Source organism: Rosa chinensis, chromosome 7 (genome assembly GCF_002994745.2).
Source record: "Rosa chinensis cultivar Old Blush chromosome 7, RchiOBHm-V2, whole genome shotgun sequence".
Classification (NCBI taxonomy): Eukaryota; Viridiplantae; Streptophyta; class Magnoliopsida; order Rosales; family Rosaceae; genus Rosa; species Rosa chinensis.
In genome coordinates this window covers 9,190,379-9,214,234 of record NC_037094.1, presented here as the reverse complement: position 1 = coordinate 9,214,234, position 23,856 = coordinate 9,190,379, and the positions used below count along the sequence as shown (strand labels likewise).

Below are 23,856 nucleotides of genomic sequence, written 5' to 3'. Positions count from 1 at the left end.
AAGGGTTTCAATCTCCTCGTGATCTCCTCCTCGTTGTTCCATGAAAGATTGTCCTCCTGTTGTGCCAAAGGAGGTAGTACTGGTATTAGTGTTGAAGGGTGAGGAGGAATATGGGTCAACACCATAGCCGACACGTGACCCAAAGTTTAGATCAATGGATCTACCATCATCAGTAGAACTAGTGGATCCAAAATTGAGATCGAGAGATCCACCAACCGGAACGTTCCGAAATTCCTTCAACTTCTGCCTCTCACGAGCCTTGAGGTTCTGGAACCAAAAGAAGACGTTTTTGTCCTCGATCTGCCCATACTGTTTCAGATGGAGGCAGATCTCTTGAATCTGCTCTGGAGTTGGGTACTTAAAACCCTTATCATAGTAAAGGCCCTTGAGGATTCTTAGTTGAGGCGGTGTGGGAGCCCACCGGTTATTAGTCCCGGCTGCTTGGTTGTTTCCTCCATCCTCGATTTGTTGCTGGGTCTGTTGCTCCATTAGTTGCAGAGTTTGTGGTTCCATGTTGATGAAGAAAGGATTTGAGTTTCGAAAGAAAGGCTGAAGGGTTGAGAGAGAAAGGCTGGAACTCGGAAGAATTTTCTTTTGGAGTGAACAGTCGCTCAGAATGCACCTATTTCTAGAACGAGTGAGCAGATCTCCACCGTTGGATCGACGATCTCTGAGATTAAATCTACGCGTTGGATTAAAGTCACCCAAAAACACGGAAAAGTTGTTGACGGGTGAAGGACACATGGGGGAACCAAATTGATCTCGAGGAGGTGTGACAGATAAGCTACAGCCGAAAGCAGGTATGATTGCCGTAAATTAAGGAAAAGAAAGGACGCGTGGGGGAATCAAACGAATCTCGAGGACCTGTGACAGACAAGCTACAGCCGAAAGCAGATCTAAATGCCATAAATCCAGGAAAAGAAAGGAATATTTACACGTGGAGGAGTTTCTTGGGCCGTGAACTGTCATAACTCTTCTCCTTCCCGGAGAAGCTTTGTTAAAACCGTGTGCCTGTTGAGATTTCTACCCTATTTTGTGCTTTACATATACATCCTTTTTTGTCTCCTCCAGATTTTACTAAGGTTTGTTTAAGCGTGCAGTTTCAAATTCCTTCTACTTCCTCATGGCTCGAACCAAGGTAACCCCTCGTAGGGGCGTCAATCAACGCCGTGTTCTCTCTTTGGAAGAAGAAGGTCGTCAAGCGGCCACTAGAGCTGGGCTTACTCGTCCATGGGACCATCGTCCTATCCGTGAGCGTACCCGCAGTCCCCCTCCTCTGCCTCGTCGCTCTCCCAGACTGCATCCCGGAGAGTCTTCTTCCTCACCAGCTGCTCGTGCTCCTCGCCCTATGGCCACCCTGGAAAGCTTGACGGATTCGATTGATGATTTGCGTTCCTCTCTCCGTGATGGTATTATGGTGACAGATTGGAGAGTCAATTGCATGATCGATTACATCTCTGAGATGAACTGCTCTTTGATCCGCTGTCACACTGCAATAAACAAGCTTGCTCAGGAAGTCAATAACTTGCAAAGTTATCCTCCTGGGTTTCCTCGCAAGGACATTACTGCATCACAACATGAGGACCCGCCTCCGAAGGCTGAAACCAGCAAGAGGGCTGCCACTCGCCCGCATACCGCTCCTCCAAAGGAGTAAATGGAGGTACAAGTCTAGGCTGAGAGACTTTAAACATTAAGCGCTGCATGGGAGGCAACCCATTTCAACCGTATCTGTGGAGGAGCCATCAAACGCAGATTTGCTTTCTTGAACTCTTCCTTCTATTTTATTTTCATGAATTTTAAGTTGTTTTAGGTTTCGTTGTGTTAACTTTCTCTTCTATGCTTGATTTATGCTTTGCATGCTTTATATTTGTTATACATTGAGGACAATGCATGAATTAAGTATGGGGGAAGGGTTATTGCTTTATTGTGTTTTTAGTAGTTAGTATAAAAAAAAAAAAAAATAGTTGAAGTTGGATTGTGTTTTTTGTGTTTTTAATTGATGTTGTGATACACTAAGGTATATTGGATTAAACATAGTCTTGAAAAAGGGTAGCTGTTTCAGTCCCATTGCACATCGAGACTCCCTGTTCCCGTACCTAAGTGTTGAAATTAAATTATTTAAAAAAAAAAAAAAAATTTGGTTACTTTTGTTTTTGTTTTTGAGTCTTAGAATGCCCTTTCAACTGTCTAAGATGATTCTATATCTCTGAAATCATGATTAAAAGATGATCACAAAATTGAGATGATTTTTAAAATGGTATTCTTTGGTTAATTGAGATATATGAAAAATGCATGCATGTGTAGTGGATATGGATTTCGTAACCTTGGTACAGAATATGAGCATGTTAGGATGAGTTTTGATTCATAAAAGCCCATGTGAGATATTTGAGCCATGTCCCTTTTTCTTGGAGTGATAATTGAAAAATATATTCTTAATTTTTTGGCGATGTTTTGATGATCTCATTATTCTTTCATCTTGATTGACTACTTGTCATAGATTAAGTTTGATGGACTAGAGAATGCTAGAATTCACTCTTGTGCTTGTTGAAACGTTATATCAATACATGGCCCTGATTCTGGAAAGGATAGAGGCAACCTAGGAATTACCACCATTGCCAAATAAGCATGTGTCCCTATTTGTGCCCGTCGTGGGACTCCCTTAGATAAACCCCTTTGAGTTCACATTAAGCCTTTTCTTTCATCACCCTTAAATCCTTAACCCTGAACCTTAGTATAGCTACACTCCTACCCTTTGTTCTAAAAACTTAGCGGAGCTATATTTTGGGACTTTACTTGAGGATTTGGCATTGAGAAAGAAGATTGAGAAGAGGTGAAAGTTCAAGTGTGGGGGTAGACTTGTCCATAAAGAAAAAAATATGTGAAAGCCGTGAAAAATGAAAAGAAAAGAAAAAATTGTGTACGGCTAGAAAAGAAAAGAAAGAAAAATGTTTATGGATTTTAGTCCTCCATACTTAGTGAGTTTGAAGTTTGTTTTGAATTGAAGGCCCACTATTGGAAAATTTGGTCTTTGTCCAATTCACTAGTTCGAGGGAAGTTTAGAGTGAAGATTGGGCCCAACATGAAGACATTTGGCCCTTTCATAAAACCTCTATGGGATGTAACGTTTTGATATATCTTGATGGATTTCTAGAAGTCTCTACATCTACATGAGCTCTGCTAGGTTTTTAGGACACTTTGTGAAATTCCTTACCTTTCGTTTCTTAAAACCTTGAGCCTTGGCCCCATTACAACCCTTAATAAGACCTTCTTGATCCTTAAGATGGGACAGCCTTTGATTTGTGGAGATGAGTTACAAGAGTTGAACCTATGGCTTGGGTCCATCCGTGCAAGTAGTTGATATCCTTCATGAGATCTTTTCAAAAAAAAATTATATTCACAAAGTGCTTTTCGTTTCTTATATATGTGAGCTATTTGGTTGCCTCAAAATATTTTCTCTCACATATAATTGAGTGATTATAAGCTTTTAAGCATTGTCTTGAATTCTGAGAGAAGAAAGAGTGGATATACCTTGTGAGGATATGAAGCATACTTGTTCGAAGCATGCTTAACAGAAACCATCACCATTGTCACAACCAAGTCCTACTTGTGTATGTGTGAATTATGTGTTTCAATTAACTCTCGAATGCTTAAACATTGAATCTTGGTTGAGTGTTAATCTTGGTGTTATGAAAGTAAGAGATTGCTGAGACAAAAAGTTGAAGGGCAATAGAGTCATTGTATTTATAGAGTCTTTAAATTTCGTTGTGTCTTAGTGTGATTTTGCTAAGGGACTAGCAAAAGCTAAGTGTGGGGGAATTTGATAGGAGCATTTTAATGCGACGTTTTACTTGCTCTTCCCTACATTTCTTGCGTTATTTCCTTATTAAAACCCTGTTTAGGAAAGTTTTCATTCTTTGATTGGGAAAGTTCCTATTTGTAGAAAGTTTCTATTTTTATAGTTTCTATTTATCATTTTTAGTAAGTTTCCATTTTCGGTAGTTTCTATTTTTCAGTTTAGGAAAGTTTATATTTTTCTTATTAGTTTCTATTTTCAGGACCTCCGAGCTAAAATATGGAAATGAACTCATAAATGGAAAGAGGAGCTTGCGAACACCAAGGGGAGCAAAGATGAAGGTACATTGGAGTAGAAAAATGGAAATGTACTAAAAGATCAATTTTACACATATTCCTACTCCGGTTAGGAGAAACCAAGCCAAGCAAAGAAGAAGGAGCGGCCGCCTGACCAAATGAACTTCAAATGAGCTGAAACCTTCCAGATCCATTCTAGACACCCAAAGGATCATTTCTTATGAAGAGTTCCAGAGAAAAATATGAGTGGAAGGCCTTCAAACAATCAGCCCAATTCTCTACAGAAGCAAAACCGGAAAACTGGACCTGTAAGAGGTCCAGCAGCATTTCCGGCCCAACCACATGGCAAGAAATTCTGAAATTTTACCACAGTAATCTAAACTCATGGTGGATAATTTCATATGAAGAAGTCGAAGGCATATAATGAAGTCTTGTGGGAGAAATAATTGAAGGAATAAAGGGGCAGAAAATGACTTGAAAACAGCTCAACACCACATATTCATGTTTCCCACCCACATGAAGAAAGCATTTCTTTTTCCTTGGATACATTTTTTCTACTCTAAAAGATCATCATCACTTCCACATTTCTTCACCTTCATGCTTTGCTTTCATCATTACCTCATCTTTTACATATTTTACAAACCACTCTCATACTCCACTTTCATTATTTTTCTTCATCTCATCATTTCACTCTTCTTTTTCCTCCCTATTTAAACACCTTCTCCTCTCACTCTCAATCACCAATTCCTTCATCCATTCCATCTTCTTTGTCTCTCCATTTCCTTTCCATTTTCTCTCCATCCTCTAGTGCATTCAACGTTTCAAGCAAGGGAGAAGAAGAAGAAGAAGGAGCCGTGAGCATCATCATCCATCCTCCACCTTGAAGATTGCTTTCGAGATTCAAGAATCCATAACGTTTCATCCTTCATCCCCATCTCCATCTCACGGTGTAATTCAACCTCTTTCTTTGTAATCTTGCTTAGTTTCGTGAGAATTATTTTTAGTTGACATTTATGTTTGAATAAAGTTTATATTCTGAAATTTTATGATTGAATAAGGATTTTCGATTTCTATGTTGTGATTCCATAGTTGCTTATGTGTGATTGTTCGATTGAATTTGCTTGATAGAAAACTTTTATATGTTTATCTTATTTGGGTCGACACTTATAGGATTTGCATGTAATTGGTGCTAGGTTTAAGAACATGAAATCGACTTTTCGTTTTGTGTAAACTTGAATCAAAGTAGTAAAGGTTTTGGACAAAAATCGAATTCAATTGAAGAGGATTGCAATTAGGTGAACTTATTCATACTAAGTTGTACACTTGAGTTGATAGCCTTTCTCTATGTGTAATGCATTAAACATGACATGATTGACTAGCTTTCTAGGGCTTGATTGCATGTTTGATAGGATTGATCTAGGTGCTTTCGCTTAGGTTAATTAGCATTGAAAAGTAAAATATGGGAAATCATTTGCTTTCGAATGTTTCACATGATCGACTCCTCTCTCATGACTTGGAAGAACAATGTAGGGTTAATTCGAATTCAATGATAAACTTGGGTTTAATCTTTGTTCCTTGCGTTCCACCCTTGTATATATGTTTTTACGTTTTCTTTATTTTATTTATTTTAATTTTAATTTTAAGAATCCTAATCCCCCCTTATTTGTGTTTACTTGTATATATTTATTCTTTATTTTATTTTTGTAAATAATACTTTATTATTTTAATTCTTTATTTGTTTATACAATTGTATATATTTATATTCTTTATTTTATTTTTGTAAATAATACTTTTCTTTATTTGTTTCACAATTACAAGTGTACCCTCAATCCCCGGATAGAACGATCCCTATTTGCTTATACTACTAACGATATTTTCAGGGTTAAATTGTGCGCTTGCTTTGAGCGACATCAATTTTTGGCGCCGTTGCCGGGGATTGAAAAATCACTTGCTAAATTGTGTCATTTATTGTATATATTTATTGTATATAAATTGTTTAAAACTTAGTTTAAATTAACTAGGATGTTATTTATATTATTGAACACGAATTTTAATTGTAGGTTGTAAATTGAGAGGAATAGGTGAAGTCTCTTTTGTTAATATTGGCCTAAACCCCTTACTGGTACCTAGATCAGGTCCAATGGAGTCGTGTTGGCGCAGAGCTATATCTAGCCAGCAAGTTCACAGCAAATGAGATATCCGGTCTTGTGCATTGTGCTAAGTACAATAATTCGCCTATTGGACTTAGGTAGGGCACTTCCGCCTCTAGCACTTCTTCGTCGTCATCTTTTGGACGGAATTGATCATTCTTTGGATCGAAACTACGGACGACCATTGGGGTGCTTGAAGGCTTAATCTTGTCAGTGTTGAAACGCCTAAGCATCTTTTGGGTATAAGCTGATTGATGAATCAAGATACCTTCTCTATAGTGCTTAAGTTCCAAACCGAGACAAAATCGAGTTTTCCCAAGATCTTTCATCTCAAACTCGGATTTCAAGTGTTCAGCGGTTTCCCTTAACTCTTTAAGGGTGCCAATTATGTTCATGTCATCGACATAAACCGCTACTATTGCAAATCCGAAACTTGTCCTTTTTATGAACACACATGGGCATAGTTCATTGTTGACATATCCCTTACCAATCAAGTAGTCACTTAGACAGTTATACCACATCCGTCCAGATTGTTTCAATCTATATAGTGAGCGTTTCAATCTAATCGCAAACTCACTCCGTGGTTTGGAGCCACTTGATTTAGGTAACTGAAGTCCATCTGGGACCTTCATGTATATTTCTGTATCTAGATCCCCATATAGATACGCAGTAACCACATCCATAAGCTGCATGTTCAGTTTTTCAGAAATTACCAAACTGACAAGGTAGCGGAACGTTATTACGTCAATTACGGGAGAATAGGTCTCCTCGTAATCGATTCCAGGGCATTGTGAGAAGTCTTGCGCCACAAGGCGAGTTTTGTACCTTACAATCTCATTTCTTTCATTACGCTTTCTAACGAATACCCATTTGTGACCAACTGGTTTGGTGTTGGGCGGTATTGGCACAACTGGTCCGAATACCTTTCTTTGTGCTAGAGAATCAAGTTCTGCCTAGATTGCATCTTTCCATTTTGGACAATCAGCTCTACGTTGGCATTCATCAACGGAGCATGGTTCGATATCATCGGTCTCAATAATCTCATGAGCCACTGAATACACGAATACATCATCAATGATGATGGAGCTTCTTTCCCATGTCCCATGTACACTAGTGTAATTTACAGAGATCTCTACGTTCTTAGAGATAGGTTCTGACATTGAGGCGTCCCCCAATGATGTCTTTTGGACATAACCATAATCCGGAACATTCTCATGGGACGGATTTTGAGTATCTATGATTAAAGGATTTGTTTGTGCCTCATTCGCTTTCTTTCTAGGGCGAGTATCCTTCAAACCAATTGGTCTACCGCGTTTCCTTGCTAGACCTGCGGCCATAGACGCCACATCATTGCCATGCTTGGAAATAGCACCATCTCCTGGTGTCACAGGTGTGGCGTGATGTCCAATATTCGAGACATCGATCTTTGCATGCACGTTTGCAATAGGTATGTGTGATCTTGTCACTTTGGCAACATCAGAAAACACATTAGGCAGAGTATCTGCTACGTTCTGGAGCTCGATTATTCTTCGCACTTCAAGTTCGGACTGTGCGGTACGAGGATCGAGATGAGACATAGTGGAGACAGACCACGACAATTCCTGTTGTTCCTGTTGAACATCTGTGTTCTTGTCTCCCCATAACGATGGGAAGACTGTCTCATCAGAGTGACAATCAACAAATCTAGCGGTAAAGAGATCGCCTGTCAAGGGTTCAAGGTAGCGGACAATAGTTGGAGATTCATAGCTAACATAGATGCCCATTCGTCGTTGTGTACCCATCTTAGTACGATGTGGCGGCGTAATAGGCACATAAATGGCACATCCAAAAATGCGTAAGTGAGAGATATCAGGCTCGTACCCAGTCACTAGATGTAACGCAGAGTAAGATTGGGTTGCAGAGGGTCGTAGACGAATAAGCGTCGCTGCATGCAATATTGCATATCCCCAAGCAGAAACAGGGAGATTGGTGCTCATAACCAATGTCCGTGCTATCATCTGTAGTCGTTTGATAGCGCCTCTGTGAGATCATTTTGGGTATAAACATGGGGAACTGGATGTTCTACATCAATCCCCTGTGACATGCAATAGTCATCGAATGTTTTCGATGTAAACTCCCCAGCATTATCAAGTCTAATTGACTTAATTGGATGGTCAGGGTAGTGAGCCCATAGACGGGTAATCTGGCAAGGAGTTTAGCATAAGCAGTATTTCGAGTGGACAACAGCGCGACATGTGACCAGTGTGTCGACGCATCAACCAATACCATAAAGTATTTAAAAGGTCCGCATGATGGTTAAATTGGTCCACAGATATCCCCTTGGATTCTCTGTAAGAACGGAATAAGTATTTTGGGATCCTTTGCGTAGGACGGTCTTGGTCCTAATTTCCCGAAAGAACAGGCTTTGCAAAATGAGAAAGGGGCCTTAGATGCAACCAATGAGGATTTTGGTTGGGTCTGAGCGTCTGTAGCGCTATTAGAAGCAAAATGTGTGACTACATCTCCCATCATGACGTTGGAGCCATGGGAAGTAGTATGTATGGCGTCATGGCCATTAGGAGGAACAACCATGGTGTCATGCTCATGGTTGGTGCCATTGATGGCTGATAGGAGCATTTTAATGCGACGTTTTAACTGCATTTCCCTACATTTCTTACGTTATTTCCTTATTAAAATCCTGTTTAGGAAAGTTTCCATTCTTTGATTGGGAAAGTTCCTATTTGTAGAAAGTTTATATTTTTGTAGTTTCTATTTATCATTTTTAGTAAGTTGCCATTTTTCATTTTAGGAAAGTTTCTATTTTTCTTATTAGTTTCTATTTTTTTAGGACCTCCAAGCAAGTGGAAAATCTTGAGGAGGAAAATCAAAGTTGCAACCAAGTGGAAAATCTTGAGGAGGAAAATCAAAGTTGCAACCAAGTGGAAAATCTTGAGGAGGAAAATCAAAGTTGCAAGGAAGTGGAAAATCTTGAGGAGGAAAATCAAAGTTGCAACCAAGTGGAAAATCTTGAGGAGGAAAATCAAAGTTGCAAGGAAGTGGAAAATCTTGAGGAGGAAAATCAAAGTTGCAACCAAGTGGAAAAACTTGAGGAGGAAAATCAATTCAAGTTGAACAAATTTGTCTAACATATCTAGCCCTTCATTTATGTTCATCTCCACCCTCCATTCATCATTTTTTGGGCTATAAATACACTTCTCCTCTCACTCTCAAAACCAATTCCTTCATCCATTCCATCTTCTTTGTCTCTCCATTTCCTTTCCATTTTCTCTCCATCCTCTAGTGCATTCAACATTTCAAGCAAGGCCAAGGGAGAAGAAGAATTGCCGTGAGCATCATCCTCCATCACCATCCTTGAAGCTTGCTTTCGAGATTCAAGAGACCACATCCTCAATTCGTTCATCTCATCTCCATCTCACGGTGTAATCCGATTCTCCTTTGTAACCTTTGCTTTGATTTCGTTGGTTTTGTTCTAGTTGACATATGTGTTTGAATGAATATTAATTTCTGGAATTTTATGATTAATTGAGAATTTTTAGATTCATATAATTGTGATTCTAAGTTGCTTATGTGAGTTTGTTCGATTAAATTTGCTTTACAGAAAACTTTTATATGTTTATCTTATTTGGGTCGACACTTATAGGATTTGCATGTAATTGGTGCTAGGTTTAAGAACATGAAATCGACTTTTCGTTTTGTGTAACTTGAATCAAAAGTAGTAAAGGTTCTGGACAAGAATCGAATTTAATTGAAGAGGATTGCAATTAGGTGGACTTTTCCATAACTAAGTTGTACACTTGAGTTGATAGCCTTTCTCTATGTCTAATGCATTAAACATGTCATGATTGACTAGCTTTCTAGGGCTTGATTGCATGTTTGATAGGATTAATCTAGGTGCTTTCGCTTAGGTTAATTAGCATTGAAAAGTAAAATATGGGAAATCATTTGCTTTCGAATGTTTCACATGATCAACTCCTCTCTCATGACTTAGATGAACAATATTAGGGTTTGAATCAATTTTAATCATATGTTTCGGTTTTTGATCTTTGTTCTCTCACTCTATTTTATTTTTATGTTTTTGCATTTTAATTATTTTGTTAACTTAGTTTTATTTTCGAAAATCCAAAAACAAAATCCCCCCTTATTTTTGTTCACTTGTATATATTTATTCTTTATTTTATTTTTGTAAATAATACTTTATTATTTTAATTCTTTATTTGTTTATACAATTGTATATATTTATATTCTTTATTTTATTTCTATAAATAATACTTTTCTTTATTTGTTACACAATTACAGGTGTACCCTCAATCCCCGGATAGAACGATCCCTATTTGCTTATACTACTAACGATATTTTCAGGGTTAAATTGTGCGCTCCCAAAAGCGACATCAATGGCATCATCACATGGGACTTGGGCGGCCTTACGGCTCCCCAAGATGGCTGCAGCGCCAGATGCTGCAATTGTTGCGGTCTTGCTAAGTCCAGGAATCAATTTTCTATTCTTGCTACTTCTCACTCTGAAAAATGGATATCCGTGTGAAGTCTTTAGTATACGGAGCATCATATCACGACCAGGGTGTCCTAGTCGGTCATGCCAAAGCCAATATGTGTCAGAATCCAAGAGATCTTCTCTTATGACATTATTGGATTCAATTGGTCGAATTGTAGTGACATAAAATCCACTAGATTGACACATAAACTTCTCTAAGATGTGCTTCCGTCCGCAATCATTAGAGGTAATGCAAAGGAACTCTTTTCCGTTCTCATTATGCGTTTCCGCATGGAATCCGTTGGCTCTTATATTTTTAAAGCTCAATAAGGTTCGATTTGCTTTAGGAGCGCAGAGAGCTTCAGTGACTTTAATCAAGGTGCCATTTGGCAATAGGAATTGGGTCATTCCATGTCCTTGAACTAAACCTGATAGCCCAGCCATCGTAGTCACAGAGGAACATGTAGGCAACATCTCTAAGAATAATTGCCTACGTCGTAGAATGATATGCGTAGTCGCACTATCCGCAAGACATTGAAGTTCATCCATTCCTAAAAGAAAAGCTCGTAATTAAAAAGGAGTCATAAAGAAAAGAACTCAACTTTTATTAATAAGCCAAACAAAATTACATCATCATTTCTTTAACCAAAGAAAATCGAATCCAATAAACTAGCTAACGCAAAACAATGGTAGTCATCTAACTCCTTTCGGTAATTCCAATGTAAATGTGACTAGGTGAGTGGAGAGATGTTGGTGGAGCAAAGCTCACTTAAGTACCACTTATCTCAAAACCTTCCTAGATATCACACTTACATTGAGTACGCCTACTTTAAATAATGACTAATACCATTGGCATCTACTACAAAAATAATATGGCAATTGCCTACATCTCTTGGAAAATAAAAAGACTTAATCAAAATCACCAGTTTCTGGGTCTTGATCCTTGTAGTCTTCCACCCTTAGATCGAGATCGCCATCGTGATCTTCTTGGTCCATGTAATTTTCCTCCATTGCTTCACAATACGTCTTGTATGCGTTTGCAACATTCTAGAGTGCTTTACATGCTTTGGCCCAATGTTCAGTTGATCTATATCGAAAACAAACATCATTATGGTCAGGCTCCCTTGATCGAGGAGCCTTTGGGGTGCGATTTGGATAACCATTGTTCTTGGTGGCATTACCACCATGGTGGGAGGCTCCACCTCTCTCTCTCTCTTCACACATTGACCTCTACGGTTCCGTGCACGCCTCTCTAGGTGATTTCCTTCATCTTTAGGGTGAGAATATGGACCAGAACGTCCAGAATTGTCCCTACGCTTAGGGTTTCGCTCCTTGCGTCCTCCCTTGGAGGCATGACTATAGTTAGACTCCGGAATAGACTTAGTTCCCATGGGTCTAGCATCATAGTTCTTCATAAGAATATTGTCGTGCTTTTCAGCTACGTTCTTGGCGCTAATGAGCTCATGAAACCTTATGATACGTCCTGCATTCACATCAATCCGATAATTCTTTGAAATCATCAGGGCAGAGACGGGGAAGGTAGAGAGAGTCTTCTCGATCAACATCGTATCAGTTATGGCTTGGCCACAAAACACTCCATCAGAGACTTGATATGAAGAGCTTCTGAGTTATAATCAAGCACAGACTTGAAATCACAAAAGCGGATGCTATGCCATCGCACTTCTAAATCAGGAAGCAGGGAGTCACAAACATTGCCAAATCGCTGCTCAAGTTCTACCCATAGCTTTCTTGGGTCTTCCTCATTGAGGTATTCACTTGGAGAGCGTCATTTATGTGCCTTGTCATGAGAATTATGGCTTTAGCTTGATTTGCTTCAAAAGCTACTCTTGCTCAATAGAGAGCACGTTCTGACTAGGCTCTTGGATGGTTTCCAAAAGTCCATCAGCCTTAAGATGTTGGCGCACATCTCGGACCCACCTATGGTATCCTGCGCCAGTTGTCTCCAGTGGAACAAAGTTCAACTTGTTCAGGTAACTCATCCTGAAAAACAACACAAGATTAGGGTTAATTTAGAAGCGGAAAAAAAAAAGGCTACCACGAAAAACTATTAAATTTCTAAGCGTAGTCGCTTCCAAGAAATTAGGGATTTTCTGAGTGTAGTCGTTTCCAAGAAAATCCGATTCCAAAAGGGGTTTTGGATTAGATCAAAACAACGATGTATGTAGTCGATCGTTTTCTTCCCAACAAACTCGAAGTTTGGAGGACTCCACAAGCTCCAAGTTTGGAGTGAGCACAAACCCCTACAGTTCAACTTTTGGTCTCCCCTATGAAGAAGAAAGGGGGGTAGGAGAAAGGGAGATTGCAAGTCCCCGATAAAAAGAATAAAAGAATAAAAAAAACTTCAAAAACGGGAACTTTTAGAAAATTTTACCTTGAAAAGTTGTCGGAAATCTTAACCGGAAAAAATCGCCGGAAAAAAGTTGACCGACGGTTGACCGATCTGCTAAAGTGGCAATCTGATGCTGACATGGCAGTCTGATGTAGACGTGGCAGGCTGACGTGGCTAGGGTTCTGGGCTGACGTCAGTGGGCTTTGGGCCTGGTTCTTGGCTTTTGGGCCGAGTTCTGGTTCTTCTGGGCTGTGTGCTGCAAGGTTGACTGAAGCAAGGGAGATGCAGGCGGCTGTTCACGGCAAGGGAATTTCAGGTCACTGGTTCATGTATCTTGAGGCCGGTTTCGGTGATGATTTTTGGGCTTCGGTAATCTGGGATCAGGCTGGAGCTTCTAGTGGAGTATGGCAGCAGGAGGCGGGAAGCAGGGAGGAAGGCTTCGAACAGGGCAGAAAGGCTTTCGGTATATCTGGGGGCCGGTTCGGGGTTGTTCCGGTCGGTTCTGGAGGAGGCGCCGCCATTTCCGGACTCCTGGAGTTGAGATCTTCAAGGTGGGCGGTGGTGGTTTCTGGGATTTGAAGGCTACTAATATTAGGTTTCAGGGTTAGGGCTTCGTGCTGATAACGTGTTTTAGGGAATCAGAAATTGAGAGAAATTCACTGTGTATTCTCATTGATAATAGGGGCCTCTTTATTTAGAGGATTACAATACATAAAGTCTGAATCATACAAGGAAAGATAATCTCTAGATTCTTCTAATTAAACTCTATTACCTCTAGGTCAAGTAACCTAGAGTTTAGGCTAAACACAAATAAGGGTTTTAACAAATATATATTTTCTGTGTTAATCAACTAATGTACAAGTATTGTTGTTTCCTATAAATAAAAAATGCTACCGATGTAGATTATCATGTTTTGTTGAACATGTAGGTTTGATCAACAAGCTAATTATCAAACCCATAGATGCTATAGATAAGGATTATAAGGGCTGATAGTTTTTTTTTGGGCAAACAAAGAAATATATTAAAGTATTAAACCAACAAAAGGAAATACAACACAACCAAACTAACAAACAGACCCAACATACTGGGCCGAAAAAGAAGATAAACAAAGACAACAGGGCCTAAACCAGGCAAGCCTATAGATACAACAACAAAGCAGCAAACATAAGGCCCAACAAGGAGCCCAAGACCAACCTCCACGGTGTCACCGCCCAGGACGAAGCCAAACCAGACAATAAAACTGTAATTCGGCCGAATTCAGAGAGGAAGAGGATTGCAGCTTGATGCACCATTGCACCTGCATGAATAGAAACTAGAAAAACTCCAATCCAGCACCCAACCAACTGTAATCCATATATAAAGGCATGATATCCAGGACTCAAACCATCTCCGAATCGGAGAACTTCTCCTGCCAAGTTATCAACCAGACTATTTGAAGAGAGAGGGAAGTGAGATTCATAAATGGATCAAGGGACAGGCACTCAAAGGGCGTTCAGTCCCTTGTCGTATCACTGGGTGTATATATAGAAGTCATTTTGAACAAAGCTACAAAGAGCATATATAGAAGCCATGACATAAGGAAAGGGATAAGACCCGCCACATAGAGCGACCCACAATGACAGCAACGAGGTTGAGAGGAAGAAGATATGTGGAATTTGGGTCATGAGGTACAGAATGAGAAGGAGATGAAAGAAGAAGACAAACAACACAAGAGGAAAGTTGAGAAACATAAAATAGAGGCACAAAGTCTCATACCGGACACGAACTCCGAGCAAAAGCGCCCATGATAAGCGAGGATGAGCACCAGAGACTCTGAAAATTGCTAGAGATAAAACTTAGGGCGGAAGATTTTTTCTAATTTTTCTATTTACAAACTTTATAAGGGATGATAGTTTTTTTTTTTTTTGATACACAATATTTTGTTTTGTTGGACATTAGAAAAGCTAATAAACAGTTTTGAATTTTGTCGCAATTAAATTTGTATTTATTACCTATAAAAAGAACTTGGTTTTGCATGTGATAAAGAACTATACATCAATATATGATGCTTCTTTAGAAAATTGGTTCAGCAATTTTAATGTTGTTAGTTATAAAGTTTTTCAGCATTGAGCCTAAATGTCATAGATACACCATTTAACAAAAAAATAATAATAATGTCATGGATACCAACACAATCAAAACCCTTGCGGAGTTCAATCCAATAATTTAGTTTTAGAATCAAACTGGAAGTAATTTTATTGTATGGGAAAAGAGAGCGAAATGAAATATATATATATATATATATATATATATATATATATGAAGTGCGCGCGTTTTGAAGGGTATGGTTGCAAATAGGCCCTTATAACAATTCATAGGTTCCATACCCAAGTGAATTAAAATCCCCAGAGATTTAACTATAGAAAACACATAAACTGATAAACAACACAATTGGGACACGTCTAAACGTGCACTTGTCCACTCACAGCTGCGTCCCGAGTCCCAACCCTCTCTCGAATCCTCCAAAACCGACCTTACCTTCGGCCTCATCTTCTTCATTACACCTATCTACTCGTAAATGCTTGGCCTTCTTTCTTTACATTCCTTTGTTCAATCTCGGAAACAAAATATAAAAAGACCGAGGAACTACTGGGGAAGTAAGTAATGGGGGCGGATTGGGGACCGGTGATCGTAGCGGTGGTGCTGTTCGTTCTGTTGACTCCTGGGCTCATGTTTCAGATTCCGGCCAAGGGGAGGGTGGCGGAGTTTGGGAATATGCAGACAAGTCTTCCCTCCATAGTTGTACACGCCCTCATCTACTTCGGGCTGCTCACCGTCCTCCTTATTGCTATAGGTGTTCATATCTATACTGGCTAAAAATCATGCATGCTTGTTAGTTGTACATGTATAATCAGTTTTAAAACTTGGTATCATTTTTTTTTTTTTAAAGGAACTTGGTATCATTTTTCTTGTTTAATTTGTCTATCACATCATTCTTGTTATGTATAACGGTTCAATCACAGCATGAAGGTAACAATTAATCATGAATTCATGACCTAAGGAACAAAAAAAAAAAAAAAAAAGAGGTTGGGAAATCAAAATAACAAAATTCCATGTGAAACTTGATGATGACTTAACAAATAGTAAAACTAATTGAAAATTCGAGATTCAAGAACCTACATGGGGCAAATTGAAACAAATCTAAATCCTCACACAACAATAACAATATAAAATTTATCAACTAGGAGTATCTATTTCAACCCTATTTTGAAGGCTTTCAATTCTTCACAATTGTTGTCACAATTTTCTTTTAGACCGAAAGCAATGTCACACTTCAAAAATTAGTTAATCCAAAATTTTGTGTCCAATCGGTAGTATTAGTTGATCCAAAATCTCGTGCCCAATCAGTAGTGAACTTTGGTCGCAAACGATTAGATTCTATGGCTTTCCAGTGTTCGATCTTGAATGTCGGCGTCCGCAAAGAAACAAACTTCGTCTTGGGTTTTGCCATGGAAACAAACCCGATTTTCCTAGAAGAAGGCTCCAGATTTTCCTTAGGCTTACCATAAAACATCGTTTTCACGACTTGCCCTATCAAACCTTTAGCGACTTCTCCTACCTGAGCCAAACCCTCAACAAACATTATTACAGAAACAAGATTCACCGCGGGTAGAAAGAAATAAAGTGACCTGCGAATTGGACAAATCGTAATGTGTGCACAACTCACCAGTTTAATGGTCCTTTATATAGAGTAGGCTCCCTGTCGAATTTGGAGAGCTACAGCTATTCCTATTTTAAGCAGGAGCCTGTTCTGCAAAACTTCGTGATATACCCAACAAAATTGGGAACCAGACACAACAATTCCTATTCCAATTGGGTATACAGAGTTCATGATTAATATGTCCCCACTTTCCTTTTTATAGACCTTACCTAAAAACCATTTATTCATCTGGGCCTAACCCAACACTTTAAAACTAACTATAACCTGGCTTAGCCCAATCACTTGAAAAAAATTTACAAAAGGCAGAGAAAGATCCCTAGAAGTTCACAGCCGTTGAAAGGCCTGACACCTATAAACTCCCACTCGTTTTTTGTCACGACAAAACTATCAAATCAATGCACTTGCCTCTCGAATCCCTCCAAAGTCCATACCCACTTTCCCCTTCTCAGATCTTCCACACCGCTCTAAAGGGTTCTCTCTCATTCACTCTCTGAAGAACAAGGAAGGCAACAATGGCGGATTGGGGCCCGGTGATCGTAGCGGTGGTGTTGTTTGTGCTGTTGACTCCAGGGCTTTTGTTTCAGATACCGGGAAGGGGGAGGGTGGTGGAGTTTGGGAACATGCAGACCAGTGGTGCCTCCATTGTCGTACATGCCATCATCTACTTTGGGCTTCTCACCATCTTCCTTATCGCCATCGGTGTTCATATCTATGCCGGATGAAGTGAGTCAGTCTGCTTTGGCAGTTAAGAACTAGGTGCTCTCCATCGATCTCATATCCAATTTTCTTGTTTAATTTGTCTATTGGTAGTTTGTTTAAATGTATTGCTGTTGCTCCTAAATCATGAAGGCTTGAAAGATTGATTGTTTTGGGTGCAATTTAAACTTACAAACAACTGGGGTTGGATTTGAATTGGTTAATTAGTTCGATGGAATTTGTTTTATATTGGTTTTATCATACTTTTATGGATGGCCTATGAACTAGATTATCATACATTTTATTTTTTTGTTTCGATTACAACTTATTATCCATTTGGTATAGAAGAATCTCGATCACATTTTCCATGTTTGATTATACATTTATATGTCATCAACATGATGATGGCAGGAAGACAAAAGACTATGAACTGTAATGTTTAAAGGGGAAGATTTGGACATGTTAAAAAAGAAGAAGGAAAGATTTGGACTAGTTTGTAGGATATTTAGTTAACTTTCTGGAAAGCTATGTCATTGAAGTCCCCTAAATATGTTTCATGTGCATGAAAATGATACTAAGCACGAGATATTGGAAGAAACTGATAATTTGGTGAGTAAAATAGATTCATTTTTGATGCCTAGATTCACTGAAGAATGTGGGAGTAGATCAGCTGTCGAGTCTCAAAGTTTTCAGTTTAGGGATCAAATGATCAAATACTTGTAATAATCTATAATTGTAATCCAAATTAATAAAATCCAAAAAATAGACTCGAGGTGAGAATAGATGATCCATTTCAGAGATGTGAAGAGGGTTGTTTGAATCTCCCACGAGACAACCACTAAAAGTGAGTAGGTGGTCTTTTAACGGACGATGATTTGAGGACAATGGATCAGTTAGAACTTAGGAGAAAGTTAAGATGGTCTGAGGATGATGAATCAGTTAGAAGAAAGGAAGGGAGGAATTTGAGTAATTGAGAGTATGCCTATAGCAGATGGAGAAGACGATTGGTTTTTCCAATTTTTCTTTCGTTATTTATTAGTTTTTTTTTTTGAAAGGGTTAAATTTCGTTTTAATAGAAATTAAAGACAGTTGATCCGCTCCCGAAGAATTTGTACCATTATGATCTTCTTAGTGATATGATTACAAATTTTAGAAAGTGATATAATTACAAATTTTATAAAACAAAATGGTAGGAAAGCTAACAATTTTTTTTCTTTGGTAATGAAAGAACGATTTTTTTTTTTAAAATAAGGGTTGTGTCCTCGATTAATGAAATAGATGAATACACAGGAAAGATAGAACGAATTATAAAGACACAAGAAAGAAGAAAAAACAAGCAAAGAACGGACCAAAAACAGAAAAAATATCAAGGGGGAGGATCAGTTGCCTCAAACAAAAGGATGCGCATTAGGGAGGGGGGAAGGGTGGTACACCAATCATCCAGGCATACCCTGCGTGAAGCCAAACACGCCATGAGATCCGCAACAGCATTAGCTTTTCTACTAGCCCAACGCCAGTTAACACGGTTAAATTGGGAAGCACAGGCTCGAATCCTTGAAACAAGAAGCGGGGCCGATCAATCAACCGTCAAGAGAGGATAAGAGGATTTTAAAAAGGCTGTAAGTCCGAACCAAGGAGTCCAACTCCAACTGAAAAGAAGAAAGGGATATAGAGGAGGCCACACTGAGGCCAAGGTCAATGGCCAAAGCCTCGGAGAGGAGGAAGTGTCTATAACAAAATTTCTTAGAATAATGTGAAACATGAAAATTGACATGCGTAAACCAGCATTAACATCAGGACAACTTACATGAGCGCTTTTGTTTCTTTGTAATTTTAGAGAAGAATTGTCTTAGAATTTTAAACGTTAGTCAATTATTGGAATGTTTTTTTTTTTTTGTAGAAAATTACATGCAAGTGTCATTTTAAAACTTTAATTAGTGATAATGCCACCTAAATTTTTTTGTACACATAAGGCCACTTTAGACCACAAAAACATCAGCTTCTTTTTATGCTATACCTATTTTGCCCTCAACCTTCCCTCTCTCTCTCTCTCTCTCTCTCTAAAATCAAGATGTTGTTGCAGACCTCAGAGGACGTCGGCGACGACCTGAAGGCATGGCGCGACTATCCCTCACAAACCAAATCGATGTCGTTGCAAACCTCACGAGATTGCCAGAACTGAATCTCTGATGCATGATGTACGACGCCGTTTTGTGACTGGATCTCCGACACACGATCTGGATCTCTAATACACGACGCGGATTGGAACCAGATCTCCGATTCTCTCCTCTGCCTCATACACACACACTCTCTCTCTCTCTCTCTCTCTCTCTCTCTCTCTCTCTCTCTCTCTCTCTCTCTCTCTCTCTCTCCGACGAAACACTCCTCTCCACCATCACGTCGGCGACTGGAACTGAATCCCTGACAGACATGCAGTTTCGCGACTAGATCTCGGACACACGAGATGGATCTTTGATGCACGATGGATCTTAGCCTTGGCTCCGGCAGCACCTTTCCTCAACGTCATCGCCATTCTGTTGTCGATTCCATCACCATCACCTTTCTCAGTCGAAACCGAACCGAACGGAGACAAGCTGGAGTAGATTCTCACCGTCTCCGCGCACGAGGACAATGTCGCTGGAATATAGCTCACCAGAATTGATCGTTCTATGGTTCGTTGTGCTAAGTTCTTGATTTTCTTATAGATTTGTGTTTTGAATCATGTATTGCTACTGTTTTTGGAAATGGCAGAAACTCCTGTATTGTTTTTTTTTCATTTAGTTTGATAGCTTTGGTTTGATTTGGGCAATTATTATGAATTTTACAATTGTTTTGATTTCTGAGTAGTTTTTGTATTGTTTTGAGTTATGGTAATGAAATTGGATCTTAATTTTCTGCCTCATTGTTCAATTTTGATCTTATGGTATCTATGTTTATGTTAATGCTCAAAGTCCGGCGGTAGCCGATTCTTTGTTTAACGCTGATCCGATGGGCGGACCGCTACTCCGAGGACTTGATAACTTTCGCTCGCTGAAACACGAGAGACAGGGCGTCAGAGGGAGACCACGTTGGGCGGTCTTCACTTCTCCGATGCCTAAGTTAGTCATTGTATACAGGCGGCATAGTAATAAATGAGTAGTAAAATGCGTCATTAATGAGGAGAGAGGAGAGAACCTTTTATAGGTGAGGGAGAGGTTGATCTTCTTCTTGTTTCCGATGTGGGACTAATGTGCTTCTACTCCCAGTGTCTGGGGCTTCTGATGCCATCTTGACGCGGCACGTCAGTGGTGATCTGGGGGCGATCCAGGGCTCGAGCGGTAGCCCGCCTGGCCGTGCCTTTGCAGGTCACCCACTTGGTGAGATTCGATACCTCTGGCGGTACAATGAGCGTGGCTCATTATAGCTAATTATGCTTGTAAACGTATGTGTAGGTACAAGTCCCCCAAGTCCCCAGTCAAGGAGGGCAATCTTGGTTAGGGAGTTGATCGGCGGTGTGAAACGTTTTCTCCGCTTAGATTTGCAGAGCATAATTAGCGTCAGTGCGTTGTCAACCATGAATTTACTGAGCGAAGGCTTTATACCCTTTCGGGTGGGCCCCTGCTAGGCCCGCCAGGGAGTCCCCCACTCCCTAGCCAAGACGGACCTCCGGATGGTCGGAAAATTGTTTGTTGAGGGGAAGCTACACGGAGCCGAGGGTGTTAGGTAGCGAGCCCAATCTTAGTACCCAAGTGACGGGGGTCAACGTACCGGATCAGGGCAGTCGTAGACTGTTGACAAGTCCCCGTGTCCCGTAGGGACGTTCTGATCGTAACGCCGAGTTACGGTCATCGTCAGAGTGAGGCGTAGCCTAGGGATTCGCCGCTGGCGGATACCCCCCGCTAGTTGTAGCAGGAAACAGCGTCGAGCGGACGTGTTTTGCTGTAGCTATTGAGCGGAGTTGCTCTCAGCAAGGCCCTGGGTGTGCAAGGAGGGAGCTCTGCTGCCAGTGTCACGTGTAGCAGAGGCTGCCTGTTGTAAGTTGATGAGTGGAAGTTCCGCTTAACGGGGATTCGCTCAGCGGGGACTTCGACACCTGGAAAGTGGCAAGTGGGAAGTTCCGCTAACGGGGTTTCGCTCAGCGGACTTCGAGACTTGGGAACTGACAAGTGAGAAGTTCCGCTAGCGGGGTTGCGCTCAGCGGACTTCGATACTTGGAAAGTGAGAAGTGAGAAGTTCCGCTAACGGGGTTGCGCTCAGAGGACTTCGGTACTTGGGAAGTGACAAGTGAGAAGTTCCGCTAGCGGGGTGGCGCTCAGCGAACTTCGATACTTGGCGCTGTATACCCAAAAGTGGAGGCTTCCATTAGACGCTTCGTCTGATGGTGGTTGACACGTGGCGAACGCTGAGAGGGTTAGCGTGCGGAAGCGTGTTACCTCCGCCTAGCCGTCTCCCTGCCATTAATGCCGAGTAATGATAGGTTTTGTAACCGATGCGACGCCTCGGTTAATTCGGAGAGTAACTGGAATAGTGGGACACGTGGACGGCTGACTCTTGATGTCGTTTTTCAGCGGACGGCCTAGAACTGTTTAACGTTGACATAAAAGGGGGGGAAGTTGGCATATTTGACACTGCTCTAAACTTTGAACTGTACTTCGTCGTCTTCAAGCTTTCTGCGTATGAGATCTGAGAAGAAGGTTGAGGCGATATTGCCGAGTTTTCGTACGTGGAAGAACCGACGACCTCCGGCTTTGAAGACAAGTGCTCACACTGCTATCAGAGACTCCATCGTTGAGGTTGGTATTCTGACTTATATCCCTGTTTCATTAGATGTCTGCCATGGCGAATTTTTGGGTTTTGGGTGTTCCTGTGATATGTCCTTCGTTGACGTGATGTGAGGGTGTGAGAGTGGGTTTGGGGATGGGTTGCTGTATTTGACAGAATTGGGGTTTTTAGGGATTTTTTAGATGGTCGAATCTGGGTTTGAGTGCGTTTGTTCTTGTTTTGGTATTTTCTGGGTTGAGTGTTGTTGATGTTCTTGGGCACCGACTGATATAGGGATATGTTAGATCTTGTGTGAGCTAACTGATTTGGGTTTTAGGGTTTTGGGATGGCCGACGTCATAGAGATTTCGAGTAGTGAGGATTCCGGATCTAAAGTGTCGTTCAGCGCGGCGAATAGAAATTTTATTGACTCGTTGCGTCCGTCTGCCCGTGCAGGAACCTCACTGCCAGAACCGCTAGAAGTCGAGCCGCTACAGACCATTCCGTGGGGCATAGATATGGGTCGTGCATCGCGTCCGGAGAGTTCTAGGGCGGGGGAGGCCGCCGCTGCCTACACTATGCACGAAGAACGCCTAGAAAGCAATAGTGCCGCCAGCGGTTCCGCTGGGGGGGGGGGGGGAGGTGTAGCGGGGGAGGATACAGAGTCAGCTTGGGTGTTTGAGGACGGCACCCCTGTTGACGAGGCGGGAGGTAGGATGACCGCTGTTGCCGTCAACCGGCTGAAGCGAGTGTTCCGGTTGCACGGCGTGGTGAAGCTGCGTCCGCCGACGGTGGAGGAGAAAGCCTCGATCCTGCCAGTGGGCCACGCCGCCGTGCACAAGGCTATATTAGGGAGTGACCTTCCTGTTGGTGCCCAACCTTCAGATCCTGGTGTGCGAGTTCGGCATTGCCTTTGGGCAAGTCTGCCCCAACATATGGCGGTTGTTGCTAGCGCTGAACTCGTTGTGGCGGTTGTCTGGTTGCGAAGGACCGATCGTGGCGGAGGTACTACAATTATACGAACTGGTGTACGTGAAGCGCCAGGGTTGTAGAGTTGCAGTAAACCTCAGTCGTCGCCAAGGAGCGCCCAAGCTGATCGAGAACCTGAGGGACTCAATGTCGTACTGGTGGGGTTCCTTCTGCGTTGCCACGGCGGGGTGGGAGTACCAAGCGGGGTCCAACGAGGGGGAGCCCACATTTAGAATTAAGTCGGAGTTCTAGCCCATCCGAGGTCGTTTGCCATTTCCGCTGAACATGACTGGCAGGATTTTTTTTTTTTTTTTAGCCTTGCACTCTGTCCTGATAGTGTCTTTTTTTGTGCAGTGGGGTTGCGGTACAACCTAACTCGTGAGGAAGAGTGCCGCGTGGCACACATTAGGGGTTGCTGGCGGAATCGCAACTTGCTAGACTTCCGTCTCCTCACCGGGTGGGAGCTGTTGGTAGCTCAACAACTGACACGTGCCGTTGGTAAGTGGTCTCCGCTGTATCGCGCATTTTGTGAGGTTGTCTCATGCTGACCGGTTTAATATTGTACATTTTTTGTAGAGACTCCTCCAGGAAACAAGGCGCGCCGTGACGCTTTTGCGAAAGCTATGGACCGCGCTGAAATCGACAACTTCCTGGAGGCCATGTATGCTTCCGGG

General features: G+C 41.2%; 2 protein-coding genes across 2 annotated transcripts; both read left to right on the top strand.

Moving 5' to 3' along the window:
- The first annotated feature begins 15,523 nt into the window (after positions 1–15,523).
- On the top strand, positions 15,524–16,052 carry LOC112176279. The gene has a single exon (XM_024314120.2). It carries the CDS (start codon positions 15,722–15,724, stop codon positions 15,932–15,934), a length of 213 nt encoding a protein of 70 aa, XP_024169888.1. The 5' UTR covers positions 15,524–15,721; the 3' UTR covers positions 15,935–16,052.
- A 1,091-nt stretch (positions 16,053–17,143) lies between these two features.
- Positions 17,144–17,750, top strand: LOC112179398. The gene has a single exon (XM_024317795.2). It carries the CDS (start codon positions 17,291–17,293, stop codon positions 17,498–17,500), a length of 210 nt encoding a protein of 69 aa, XP_024173563.1. The 5' UTR covers positions 17,144–17,290; the 3' UTR covers positions 17,501–17,750.
- The last annotated feature ends 6,106 nt before the right edge of the window (positions 17,751–23,856 follow it).